The sequence below is a fragment of the Rhipicephalus microplus genome, chromosome 4, assembly GCF_043290135.1.
Source record: "Rhipicephalus microplus isolate Deutch F79 chromosome 4, USDA_Rmic, whole genome shotgun sequence".
Classification (NCBI taxonomy): Eukaryota; Metazoa; Arthropoda; class Arachnida; order Ixodida; family Ixodidae; genus Rhipicephalus; species Rhipicephalus microplus.
Genome location: NC_134703.1, coordinates 114,295,160 through 114,308,244, shown reverse-complemented (window position 1 = coordinate 114,308,244; position 13,085 = coordinate 114,295,160). Strand labels below are relative to the sequence as shown.

Genomic DNA, 13,085 nt, shown 5'->3' with positions numbered 1-13,085 from the left:
AGGAGTAACTGACCTGTTACGGTCATTTCTCCACTTTAGGGGTAACTGCGGAGCTCCTTCTCGCTGCCTTCTCAAGAGAGCAACGGTTATTTTTCTCAGAAGAAAAACTAGATTTTGGTTTATTTAACACCGACATTTTGTAGTGTGTGCAGGCATGGGGTAAGATGTGACAATCGATGTGCAACCATCACATTGAGAAATAAATTTAAGAAAAGTTACACCAAAAACACGAGATTTGAACTCGCGAACACTCAGTCAGCATATACGCGTGCACAAACCACAACACCACACCACGCTATGGCTCCGTCTGGAAGGAAACATGTTTAGGTAGGCACCTATGGGTCGTTACTTTTCACACGGCGCGAACTTCAGCGCGAAGATGTCTGCAGGTACTCCTAAAACAAGGCGCTTTACTCCGCAAGGAGAAAGGCGGCACCTCCTTGCTGTGCCGTGTGCAAACTTCTGCACTCATTTCGTTTGTTTTTTTTGGGGGGGGGGGGGGGCGGAGAGAAAGGCGCCCTTTTCGTGTTATACTGCGCAGTTACTGCGGAACGCTTATTAGAGTGTACGCACGAAAACCATTGTGTAAAAACGAAAAAAAGAAAAAAATAAGCTATATTTGACTGGAACAAAAACGTAACCGAAAGGTTCTGTGTTATTTTATTTCGGATTGAAAACGAAATACTTTTATCGGTTCAAGGAGAGATTTGGCTACCAGCGACAACCGAGGCCATGTAGCTTGGGCATCAATGCGTATCTCAGGTAGGGATTCCAAATTGAAGAGGTGTTAAAATTTCGCGAAGAACGTCAATGGTGGCGATCTGTGTGTACACCCAACAGCAAGAGCTTACACGACGTTGCTTCCTGAAAAAAAAAAAAAATGCGAGTGCGTAATGTTTCTGATCTAGCTGGTTACGGTGTAGATTACAATACCAACCATATAGGCTCGAACATTTATTTTCAAGTTACGTTCTCTGACAAAAGGAGAACAAAGTAACTTTCTCGAACTTTTCGTGTCCCGTCAGTTTTTCCTGTTTGGGGCACATATTAAGTGACCCTTGGTGTGACATCGGTCCACACGGGCCATCGTGTAGATGGCCGGCATTCTCGGCGCTGCAGTTAATCAGGACAGCGATCTCGCATATCACTGCTTCTGAGATCATGCTCACTCCCTTGACGCAAACCATTCAACCTCTTCAGGGAATTCGTTAAGGCCTGTCCACATGTGCACATACGGATGGATGGATGGATGCATATGGCTGTACCCTTTAGATCGGTGGCTAACGTCACCAAGCCGTAATACTTAGTGAACCAAAAACTAGGTTTATTCTTTTTCATTTAATAAGTGAGGTTGAGGACTGGTACTTTACAGTGAAGGGTGTAATTTTCACTCGTGCCTTGACTTTAGTCACCAATCAGATAACCTCCTTCTAGATAGTTCTACCCGCTTAAAGTCTATTTTGCCCTCCCTGACCCTAAACCCCAGTGCTTTGAAAAACTCTGCGCCTTTAGAGATCATTATCAAGTGTTCGGCACTTTCCTCCTCCTCTCCACACGCACTGCATACCGTGTCTACCCCTTCGTATTTGGCCCGATAAGTCTTGGTTCTACGCGTGGAGTCGTGCACCGCCTCCGCAGTGTCAACGCGCGGCTTTTTAACTCTGCTTCGCGCCAGGGATTTAGCCACAGGAACGTTTGCAAGGCCGTATGCGATTTTCTAAAGGCAACAAAACGAATATAATGTTAAGCAGAGGCATAAAGTCACTTTATTTCAAACCATATTAGCTTGTTAGTTTTTTTGTATTACCTCTATTTATTTTATTTCTAATCTATCGTTTACCGATTGGTTCTTTGTTTAAACATCCTTATCTAAATAATCCGGCTGGTAAATCAATTCCATCTCACAAATGAGGCACCGTCCGTTTCATGGCCGATCCCGCGTGGTGGGTTGCGCCAAGTTTCTGAGGAACAAGCAACCAACCAACCAACTTTCTTTTAGGGGGGGGGGGGGGAGGGGGTAGGGCGCGCATCGGGAGCTTTCGCCGACGCGCTGTAATGCGTACGCGTGGTTGTAGGACTTAACGAACCGTTACGGCGTAGTTCTTGTGTTCGTTTCGGTACGGGACTTTTTTTTCGGCGTATGAAACGAAAAACAAATTTCGTTCCGACGCCCCGATGCAACTGTAGAACAAACCCATTCCGTCACCGCGCTTAATCGAAACACCATTCCTCCGTGGCAACGCGATTCTTCTGTCGTGCATGTGACGTCAGAAGAATGAAGCGCAGGCCGTGAAGCACGGCGGAAAGAAGGAAAAAGAACACTTTTTTTGCTCGTTTTCCCTTTCCTCGGGAGAAAGTGCGGCGACGAGGCGGTGTTGTTCCGGCACGACCCGGCGGGAAAGCGGCCGTGCCGAGCGAAATCCCTTTCGTCGACATCCGCGCTCGTCACGCTTGTGAGAGTCTCTCTGTCCGGCCACTTCCGCGATTTTTGAACGCCGCGCTTTCCCCCGACTGCACACACACACACGCACCGCTTGGCTGGGGCTTCCTTCTCGATATAACGTCCAGCTCGAAGTGTGGCGCATACTTCGAAGTCCGGAAATATTTGTTATCCTACACATATACGTATGCAGGATGACCGCCTTGGTTATGCGCGCGGAATGCTGTGACGTGAATTCTCTCGCGGATAACGCTCCTCTTGTGGCGCGTATATTGTGCGCGTGTAGCTCGCACAGCTCTTGTACTATCTGTCGGTAGATTGTGTTTGTTCGTCGTAGCTCACAGCTAGATTAAAGGACATTGACCAAAGGGGGTAACGTGATGACAAAATACAATGAGCGGCGACAATCGGCAAGCGAAAAAAAAATATACAAGTGAGCGTATACTTCTACGCGGCCAAAACTAATAGATTAAGCTTAGAATCTGTCCTGAAAACGACGCAAGCATTGGCGCTGTTTACAGCAGGACGTATTGAATTTCAGTTTTCGAACAGCGTTCGTCTTGCGCCCTTTCTCTCCGCGTGTTCCTGGTATTCCGCGGTGATTTTATATATTTGCGTAAACTCCAACTCACCCGCCTACCTTACGATAATAAATAAGAAATAGATACTACAGAATTACGCACGGTGTATACGGAGTTGTCAACCCACGCGAAGATAGACACATTGCGAGAACGCGGGTAATATATTCACTAATGCAAAATGTGTAGAAGTCACTCATTGTACAGTGGTTAACAACGCTGCTGCGTTTCGCGAAAAGAATTGCCGTATAGATCAAGAAGCGCTGTATATGATTGACGATATACTGTTGAAACGGCGCGAATACCGAAGAAATGCAAGGGGCTACTGGATTTCGATATCGCCGTTTTATCTCGACGCTGCCGTATACCAACTACGTGATGCTTTAGAAAGTAATTGCGCGAGCTAATGGAGAGTTTTAGTACTGCGGAATGATGCTACGTACGCATCACGCAAGCGCCTTGCGTTACGTGGCGTCCTTTGCCACTAATCGGCTTTTAGTACGCCGTAGTACCCGCGTACGTAACGAGCGAGAAGCGTGTTGCGCCATCTGGTAGATCAAAATAGAAGCATGTGTTCGTGACAGCCAATGTGAGCCAATCCAAGTGTTACAGCCAGATTATGGCCATATTTTAAGCCACAGAGCCGGTCGGTGCTTGCCTTCGATGCCGCCATTTTGCAAAACGAAGTCTCGCGCTGTCGCGAACTTGTTCGAGAGCGGCGCGATCAGCTCATACGTACGCACTCACGCATCTAATGTGTGCGTACGTAGCGGCTGCGTACGTAACGCGATACGTGCGCGTTGCGGTCTGCGCATGCGCACTACGCAGAACGTGGCGTCCTTACGTACGCAACGCTGCCACGTACGCAGTACTAAAACTCTCTAATATAAAAACGCGTTGACACAGAACTGCATCGCACACAGACGAGACTATGCGTGTTGGCGCGCAACTTCGGTTAGTTGCCGGCGTAGACACACGCCCTCATCGGCGAGGGTTCGACCTTGCTCGTGCGTGTATGCGTATTACGTGATTGCGCAGCACTGCAACGCTCGCCCATGAAATTAACGGCCGGTGGCGCCGTTCCGTGACGCTGACGTCAGTCACTGCACAAATGCCTTGGAGGGGACGTAAGAACATTGCACACACCGATTGCGCGACAATTGAGTGTCAATCAACTTATGGGCGGTCATCGATATCGCATTGCAATCTATCATCGATTCAGTTTTCTTTGTGCTGAAGGTGTTATGAATCACACATTGTACTCGGTAACCTTAGGTGTTTACCTTTTGTCCTGCATTTGCGATGGAGGCGGAAATGTTGTAGGCCCGTGTACTCATATTTGGGTGCACGTTAAAGAACCCCAGGTGGTCGAAATTTCTGGAGCCCTCCACTACGGCGTCTCTCATTATCAAATAGTGGTTTTGGGACGTTAAACCCCACATATCAATCAATCATTACCTTTTGTCGTGAGGCAGGGCATACAGCGTTAGCAGTCTTCATATTAAGTTTCTACCCGGCCAGGCGGCTTTCCAGACGTTAGAGTATCAATGGTTGAAAAGCACATTACATGAAAGACGCTACAACACTGAACACTCGCCCCGCCGTGGTGGTCTAGTGGCTAAGGAATACTCGGTTGCTGACCCGCAGGTAGCGGGATCGAATCCCGGCTGTGGCGCTTGCATTTTAGACGGAGGCGAAAATGCTGTAGGGCCGTGTGCTCAGACTTGGGTGCACGTTAAAGAACCCCAGGGGGTCGCAATTCCCGGAGACCTCCACTACGGCGTCTCTTATAATCATATGGTGGTTTTGGGACGTTAAATCCCACATATCAGTCAACACTGAACACTACAACACAGATAGTGGAAGTTTGAATGTGTTGGTTGGTACTCAACGGTTTACTTTGATGGTGTTCACCGCGCGCACGAGAAAAATACCTGCCTTGTTTTTTTTCCTCTCCTGCATGGGTGCACGTATGGACGTACGCCATCGGAAATGTAAATGCGACGACCACGTATACACATGATACTCATCTACTTCATTGCCGGTATAACTTGTGGTATCTAGCTTCCTATCTCAAATGTGCTGTAGCTGCATTAATTTTCGCTCCAAGCTACATACTTGGCAATGCCATCCTTGTGCATGCTGGAGACACGCGATAGTGTGTACGATCGAACCCTACAATTTGTATCAGTAATGCACATAAGTTACGGAGAGCATTAATTATACATGCATTAGGGAGGTTTAGAATAGCGCACCGCAAGCCCTTGCGGTGCGGTCTCTGCCACGGCGCCTGCGTAGTAACGCGAGCCGCCGTTTGCGTTTGTGGCCCGCCAGGAGAAATTCCGAAATAGCGTGCGGCGATCACGGCCCGCGAGGCCCGAAAAAATGCTTTGTGTAGCTTCCGTGCATTTGGGTTTGCGGTCGGGGCGAAAGTCCCTAGACGTTTCCCTAGAGGGAGCAAACGCAATTATAAAACTCATGTGGTGCCTGTAACGTCATTAACGTTATTCTAAACCTCCCTATTATCTGTGTTCGTGAGTGCGTTGGTGTGTGTCCGTCTATATAACGCAAGAAAAACGGGGAAATTTTCGAAGATTTTCATCCCCCTACCCCCCCCCCCCCCCCCCCTCCTGGCTACGCCACCGATGAGCGAGAATTTCGGCTGCGAAGACGAGGTGCTGTTTAGCCTGTGGGATCGAGCGGCTACGAGAGCAGTACGCTCCTCTATTAAACTCGAATGCGAACAGGCTGAAAGGCTGAACGAGCTACGCTCATACATATATTTCGCAGTTGTCAGCTTATATAATTAAACGAGGATGTAAAGAAGCGAATTGGGTTTAGTTGGAACGTACCCATCACGGATCATCGCACAAAAAACACAAGTGCACGAAACAGACGCTTGTGTCGTGCATTTTCTTGTTTTGTTTTTGTGCGCTAATCGTGATGATTAACGAGGAAGGTTTTACTTGTTTTTTTTTTTCCCCTGAGGGCAAGACTGTGTTATCCCTCGTGGCATGCGTGATTGTGTGTGCTGGAGGGGAAAAAAAAATCCAAGTGTGCACCTTATCAGGGAGAGGTGTAGCGCCGATCCGCAAGAACATATATTTCGCAGTTGTCAGCTTGCAGTTTATAACCGTGGTTTTACTAAGGGGGAGAAACACGTTATGACGCTGTGGGCTTTCAGTAGGCATTTATTATTCCTCGTGGCGTTCTTGCTTTTAGCGATCGAAAAAAACAAAATGCGTTGTCTACGTGGGCGAGCTAGATAGCTCCGATCAGCAAGGATCTTTATTGGTCGGCGAGCACATGAGTGGCCAATTCTCGATGAAAAAAAAAAAAAAAGAAGCCGGTTACCGCGTGCAGTCCAGCCGTGTCGTGAACGTGGACGAAGTGCAGTGTCCGCTCGTAGCGCGCGCGCTGCATTGCCTCCTCGTGTTGCAAAGAGCTCGTCGGCACCATGTCGCTGGAGGAGGATGGCAAGGAACAGCGCTCCTCGTCGGAAGACGGTGCGTATACCGCTGCGTGGGGTCTCGGAGGCCGTCTATTTCCTGCGCGCTCGTCCGTTGCTTTTTAGTCGCGTGTAGGCTGTCCGCGCTTCCATTGATGCCGTCGGCAATGATCTCGAATGTTCTTAGGCCTATAGCTAGATTCACAATACCAAGTACAGTAACTCTAGCAAGAACGCCACGAGCCATACCATAACTAGGGTTACTGTGTGTGGCTTCTGTTGGAGCCATGCGCAGTAAGTCTAGCCCAATCGTAGCGTACATGCTGACGTGAATGGACGTCATCGAAGCCGCCATTTTGTTGTTGCACAGCCGGCACAGTTGGAAAATCTGCGTGTGCAGTGGAAGCTGCGAATCGTGGAGTGCGCTGATGACCCGTTTTTGGTTTGGTGGCACAAGGTAGCCATCGGGTCATATGATATTGAAGGAATAGCGCTCGACGTGTCGTTATCGCCTTTAGCGACTGTTCGTTCCTCTCGGCTCTAATGATAAATGGACAAGGACTTCACACTGTCGGACGAAGCGAAATGCTGACGGGTTCGTTTGCCGAACCCGTAGTATAGTGTACTAGTACACTATACCCTTAGTCCTTGTGCCGGCCGCTTGGGGATAACTGGCGTCATGTTGTCAGGATTCCGTATGCTTTTAAACGCAGGTGCCAAAGTAAACTGTTCTGAATAAGTTCGCGCGGTTTATTGTGGTGTATTATTGCGCTACAACGATCGTTGTCTACCGGCTTGCCGCACTGATGACGGACGCGATGTTGAGAATCTGAAAGTATACCGGGCGCACACGGAATTCGACCGAGGAATTGGCACGTGAGGTGTTGTTGTTGCCAGACAAAAGACGTCGCAATCGTGGACCACGATCTACTGCATCGTTTTACCCGCCGCGTGCGTGTGTGTTCACTTCGCGGTTTTTCACGTGCTGCGGTGGCAAAAAGAAAAGAGCAGTCGTTGCACTTGCAGACGTTGCTATGCGATTCCGATTCTGTCGCGCGCTGCCGCCGTAGCGTGGCAGGGGGTCGGTCGCCCGCCGCGCGCCAACTCCCCTTCCCAGTCGTGCTCGTTTTATTTCTAAAAAAAAAAAAAAAGTTTTTTTTTTCTCTAGTAATTCACCGAATCAGGTCGCACGTGCACATGTCGGAGCGAGTTTATTTTATACTCGTGGCGCGCTCGTTCGTAAGCGCGTGCAGACAGTCTCTTGAAGACTCGTAAAGCCGTTTTTAGGCGAACTGTGCTTAAATGGGTCTTTCCTTAGATTTTTTGAAGAAAAAAAACATTTTTTTAGCTTCGTATGCGACCGCAAAGCGCGTGTATCTTTTACCGTGTGTCGATAAAAGAATCTAGGTGGTCGCAATAAATCTTCCGAAGACTCGCTGTGGTGTTTACTACAAGATAAGTTGAAGCAGAAACATTGATTGAACTGCGTATTCCATCGATGCGGCGGCGATGGAGATTAGCACACGTGCATTTCAAATCTGCGATATGCTTCCACGTATTGGCTTCGCCGGGGGGCAGTGCAGGAGGTTCAGTGATTCAGGGGCTCAAAGCCCCTGTTGACTTTTTCAGTTGGGCATGTGTAGGCATACTAGCACGCTCACGAACTTGCATAAAGGATGGTTGAATCTCCCTCTCCCCTTCTTCCCTGAAAAACAAGTTTGACTATGCCTCTTATTTAAGATAATGTATGATAATATGCTTTTATATGAATTTATATTGTAAAGCACTTGTGTACTCTACATACCAGAGTGCATACAGCTTTTTGGAAAATGCTTGCTGGTTATTTGCAGTTATTTAAACATAAACCAAAACGTGATCATGCAATGGTATATGACTTGATGATTGCACACCGAATGCCCTAACATGATCTTGGTGTTGCCCATGATCATGATCTCGTCCTAAGGAATCATGGAAGCACAAAGATTTCTTATCAGTCTTGCATAACTAAGTTAACCAAACCACAGCATACATGCGAAAAGGGGCCACGCAAATTTGATAAACCTGGGAGTAAGCAAGTTGAATTTTTTTTTAATGTACAGTCCGTGTGATAGCTTGGCAGGCTCTGTCTTTCGAAAAATTGCACACTTCTTGTCTTCTTACGACAGAGGTTAATGTTTATCTAGAAAAATCAGTCAAGGCACATTTTGCAATCTAACTACTGACTACAAAACTGCTATTGCAGTAGCGTAGTGTAATTGTACACTCGTCGTACAAAGTTCACTATGTAATAGAGAAGCCATATATGTTTGTATGTACGTATGCTATGACCACCATACAATACCATTTTTTTCTCGGGAAGAAACTAACCAACATTTATGTTCCAGCTCTAGCCAAGGATACAAATGCATGACTCAAAAGGTTGCGCTTGAAACCATTGCAGTGGCGGCGGCCACAGAGCCAGCGGAGGAAGTGCCGCAGCAGCAGCGCAGAAGAAGCGGGGGCAAGCGTGTGGCCTGCGAGGAGCTGGCCTACAACAGGATGGGTGACATTTGGGTCCAGTGCTTCGCGTGCTGCGTCACTGAGCAGCCTGCTCCGGTGAGACAGACTCATCGACATAGTACTCCCAGTATCCCTTTGCAATTTTACAGTTTAGATCCTTGTATACAGTTTTATTCAACTCCTAAAAAGAACACTGATGTGGCAATTACAACCGGTAATTTTTTTCCTTGGTAAAAATGAAGGCTGGAGCTCTATAAAGCATAAAAGAAGGGCATAATTTCATATATTACAATTACCCTTCTTTCGACTGTTTTTTTTTTGGGGGGGGGGGGGAACCAAGAAATAAATTTGCAGTTATCACATTAGCGTGCCATGTTTCTGCTTTCATTGTTGCTATCACATATAAATGCAGCTAGTAGAAACGTGCACACGATTTTCTTCTTCTTTTTTCAACCGGTGTAACTATTTCTGGCCTTAAAGGGGCACTGAAACGTCTTTCCAGCATGTGTGAAAAAAAACGCTGCTGCCAATCGATAGTCGAGACTTTCGAGAACATGCGAGCCAGACGTTAAAGCGCGGCACGCAGCCTGAAATTTACAACTAATTCTCATAAGTCCACTAGGAATTGTTCCCTCTTCTTTCAGCAAAAGACTCCAAATACCCTCATCACTGCACCATATACCCAGACTTCATGGTCATTGGTCGATTCGAGCATTGAGAGCTGCACAGTTGTGTGCAGCCACCGTGTGGCTGCTTGCACACTTGCGATCACATTGCAAGTAGGCCACGCATTCAAAGAAAAAAAAAACAGAAAATTTCACGTACCTGGGAATCGATGTCATGCAAAGCATGCAGAGGGAAGCTGACCGTGTTGCAATATTTTTATTCAGCGACATGTCATGAAATGACGCTAAATACACATACAAAAATTGCCCATGTGTGTTCTCGTTCCTGGGTAGATACTAAGTGTCAATCACCTGTGGCACATACCCCTCGTGGGTCTGTGGGGAAGTTTTTGACAACATACGCGATGGAATTGTGACATGTTTCATGTCTTGACCAGCGCGTCATATTTGTGAAACCATCTTACCCTCCCATGCTAATTTTGGTTCATGCCAAGTTAAGAGGGTGACCATGAGAACACCCAAACGTAAGCGATAGATGGATAGATGGATAGATAGATACGCTCAAAGTGGCCGAAGTTCGCTAAGAAATGCTTCGCATTTAAAAGTGCTCACACTCATGACGTGCACGCAATGCAACTTCTTTCCTCCCTCATTATCTTTGAGTGCACTTGTCGGGATGAGAGAGAAAGCAGTTAATGCGTGTGACAAATCTCTGTAGGTCCAGCCATACATAAAGAAAATATTAAAAAAAATTTTGCGGCAGTCGATGTATACAGCAATAAATTTCTTTTATGAAGCCATTGGATGGTCACTTGTAAGAGAGTTGTACTGCTACTGCCTTTACTGCTACTCACCCAAAATTTTTTTTTTTTTTGTCGGGAAATGTTACTTTACATACTGCAATGCTTTTCAAAGGCAATTTTAAAACCAAAATAATTTACCCTGCGTATTTAGTTTAATTTCTCACTCCAAGATATATTCTATAGCATGATATAATGTGATAGATTCTATATGTGAAAAATGTGTATTGCTACTTCTTCAAATGACAATACTGTAAGCTCTATGGTATACACATCCATAAGCACATGTCATAAAACATTTTGTTGACCATTCTACTATTGTACTGGAATCAAATGAAGTTGTTGTATACTTGAGCTTTTCTGCAGTTGATAGATTCATTTTCTGTTATTTCGTGCATAAAAGTTAGTTTTGTTTTTATGAATTCATATATTTTTTTGCCTTTTACTTTGTTTTGCTTTATTTGCTCATTATTTCCGTCAGACATTGGACGTCGTAAATTATTACAAGTTGTGGATGTATCTGGTTTTGTTGGGAGTTGTCTTCAAAAGCTGGCTTCAGTTTTACTCACCCGTTATTATTCCTCATTTTAATAAGCCCTGATTCGGTGCGAAATCTTGTGATAATCGCATTAAATCCATTATGAAGTTGTCTTGTCTTTCACCTATGGAACAGTACTACTGATCATGGTGTTATTGAGTGGTGTGTGCGTAGAACGTTGCTCAGAATCGGTTGTTAGGACTGCTGCACTTCCAGTTCAATAATGCCTGTTGTGCTGTCTTTGCAGAAACGGCGGCGGCGAATCGACCGCACCATGATTGGAAACCCAACAAACTTCCAGCACACGGCTCATGTTGGCTCTGGGGACATGAATGTTCATGTAAGTTGGTTCGGAAACCGGTGCTATAAAAGATAGCATTGTCACCATATTGACTTTGCAGTATTGAAGAATTGCAGCCAAATTTTTGTTAGTGACTTTTTTGTATTAATAAGCTGGGTCTCTGATAATCAAAAAGTTTGCTCTAAATGCTTTATAGGAGTCATCATCAATCTGTCACTGAGCTTGTCGAAAAGAATATCACAGGGGTCATGAGGCTGACGAAGGCAGCAGTCTGCATGTCAGATGACTCTTTATTTGGCTGTACTTGTGGCCAGGAAATGAAAACTATAACTGCAGCAACGTATGCACGCTGTACACCGATAGCTACAAATACAGCATTGGCTCCATAAGTTCCAGAACAAACCCTAATGTTTCTGTCAGGTGCGAATATTCATCGAAATATTCTGTCGGAAGTTTCCCAGTCATATTTATATGGTTCCCTGTTAGTGATTTTGGCAAGGCAGTACTTCAAGCACGTAATAAGCAAGCAACACAAGATCGAAAAAAAAAGCGTGTGCTGCAATATTCCGCAGGAAGCAAATGATTACTTGGAAGAGTGGTTCAAAACCCCTTCAGCATGTAACAATTATAGCTGACATCATTATGTTCAATGTTGGCATTACTTTAAAACACCCGACCAACATTATCGTAAGAAACTAACATCCTACCACAGTGGAGCCCCCAAAAAACGTATGCATCCAAACAGCTGTGGCATTGACAGCATTTTGTTTTAATTGAATCCTTGTGTGCAGATTGAACTGAAATGACTAGGCTTATGCGAATAGTGAATTTTAGTGTCGAAGTGAATATGAAGTGAACAGGGATATTGGTCAAATAATTTTGAATTGAATTCGAATAGTATATAAGACATATATAAAGAAAAATGCGTATACTTGCCATGGCCATGACTTGCCCCACCACGATGGTCTAGTGCTAAGGTACTCGGCTGCTGACCCGCAAATTGCGGGATCAAACCTTGTCTATGGCGGCTGCCTTTTCTGTGAAGGCGAAAATTCTGTAGGCCAGTGTGCTCAGTTTTGGATGCACGTTAAAGAACCACAGGTGGTTAAAATTTTCTGGGCCCTCCACTACGGCACGGCGTGTCTCATAATCATATGATGGCTTTGGGACGTTAAACCCCACATATCAATCATTTGCCGTGACCTAACTAATCTTCACAATATTCTTTTTAATTAACAAGGGCTACACAAATGCTACTTTTTTGGTTCAAAGAAAGTGGAAACGATTTAAAATAGTAGCAGTTTGACTTTTGGTAGAATGCACGATTAACATGTAAAATATGTCATTTTAAAATTTACTAAGAGTGTATAAGCCAGCGTAACAAGCTTATAAACTAAAAAAAATGGATCGATGTAAGGGTAATATGTTCATTTAAATTGGCCCTGAAACACATTTTTAAGCAACCATAGAACGGAATCACTAAAAGAGCATATTGCCTCACGAATTCAACGCCACAAAAATTTTTAGAATCCACCCAGACGAGCACTTACAATGACTTGTCACAGGTCGCATTCTCCCTTCTTACGTCCCGATGAAAGTGCTGGAAGCTAAGCAGCGAGGGATGGCATGGGCAAAGAAAATACGTCGCGTGTGCCTCGTGAGCTCGAGCACTTTTCTTTTTCTTCAAACACGTGGCTTTTGCTAGGTTATCGCGCGCACACTTGTGGACAAGTCGCGGCCTCTCGCGGCAGTCCTTGCAAGGACCGAGTGCGCTATGTTCAAATTAGCCAATGGCTGATTGATGGCCTTCTAAAAGTGATTTCTGAGTTTCCACAGTCATTCGTCCAGAAAATGG

At 45.6% G+C, this 13,085-nt stretch overlaps 1 protein-coding gene across 2 annotated transcripts in view; it reads left to right on the top strand.

Annotated features, from left to right (window-relative positions):
* Spec2 (CDC42 small effector protein Spec2) overlaps positions 1-13,085 on the top strand; it is a 34,322-nt gene that overhangs the window by 18,969 nt on the left and 2,268 nt on the right. Inside the window, exons 1-3 of one of the 2 annotated variants that reach the window (XM_075893538.1) lie at positions 6,374-6,524; positions 8,907-9,061; positions 11,177-11,269. In XM_075893538.1, the coding sequence (XP_075749653.1) occupies positions 6,476-6,524; positions 8,907-9,061; positions 11,177-11,269 (297 nt within the window). In that variant the 5' untranslated portion in view covers positions 6,374-6,475. Of the gene's footprint in view, positions 1-6,373; positions 6,525-8,906; positions 9,062-11,176; positions 11,270-13,085 lie in introns of those variants that run through there. The other variant, XM_037423345.2, reaches the window with a different exon arrangement.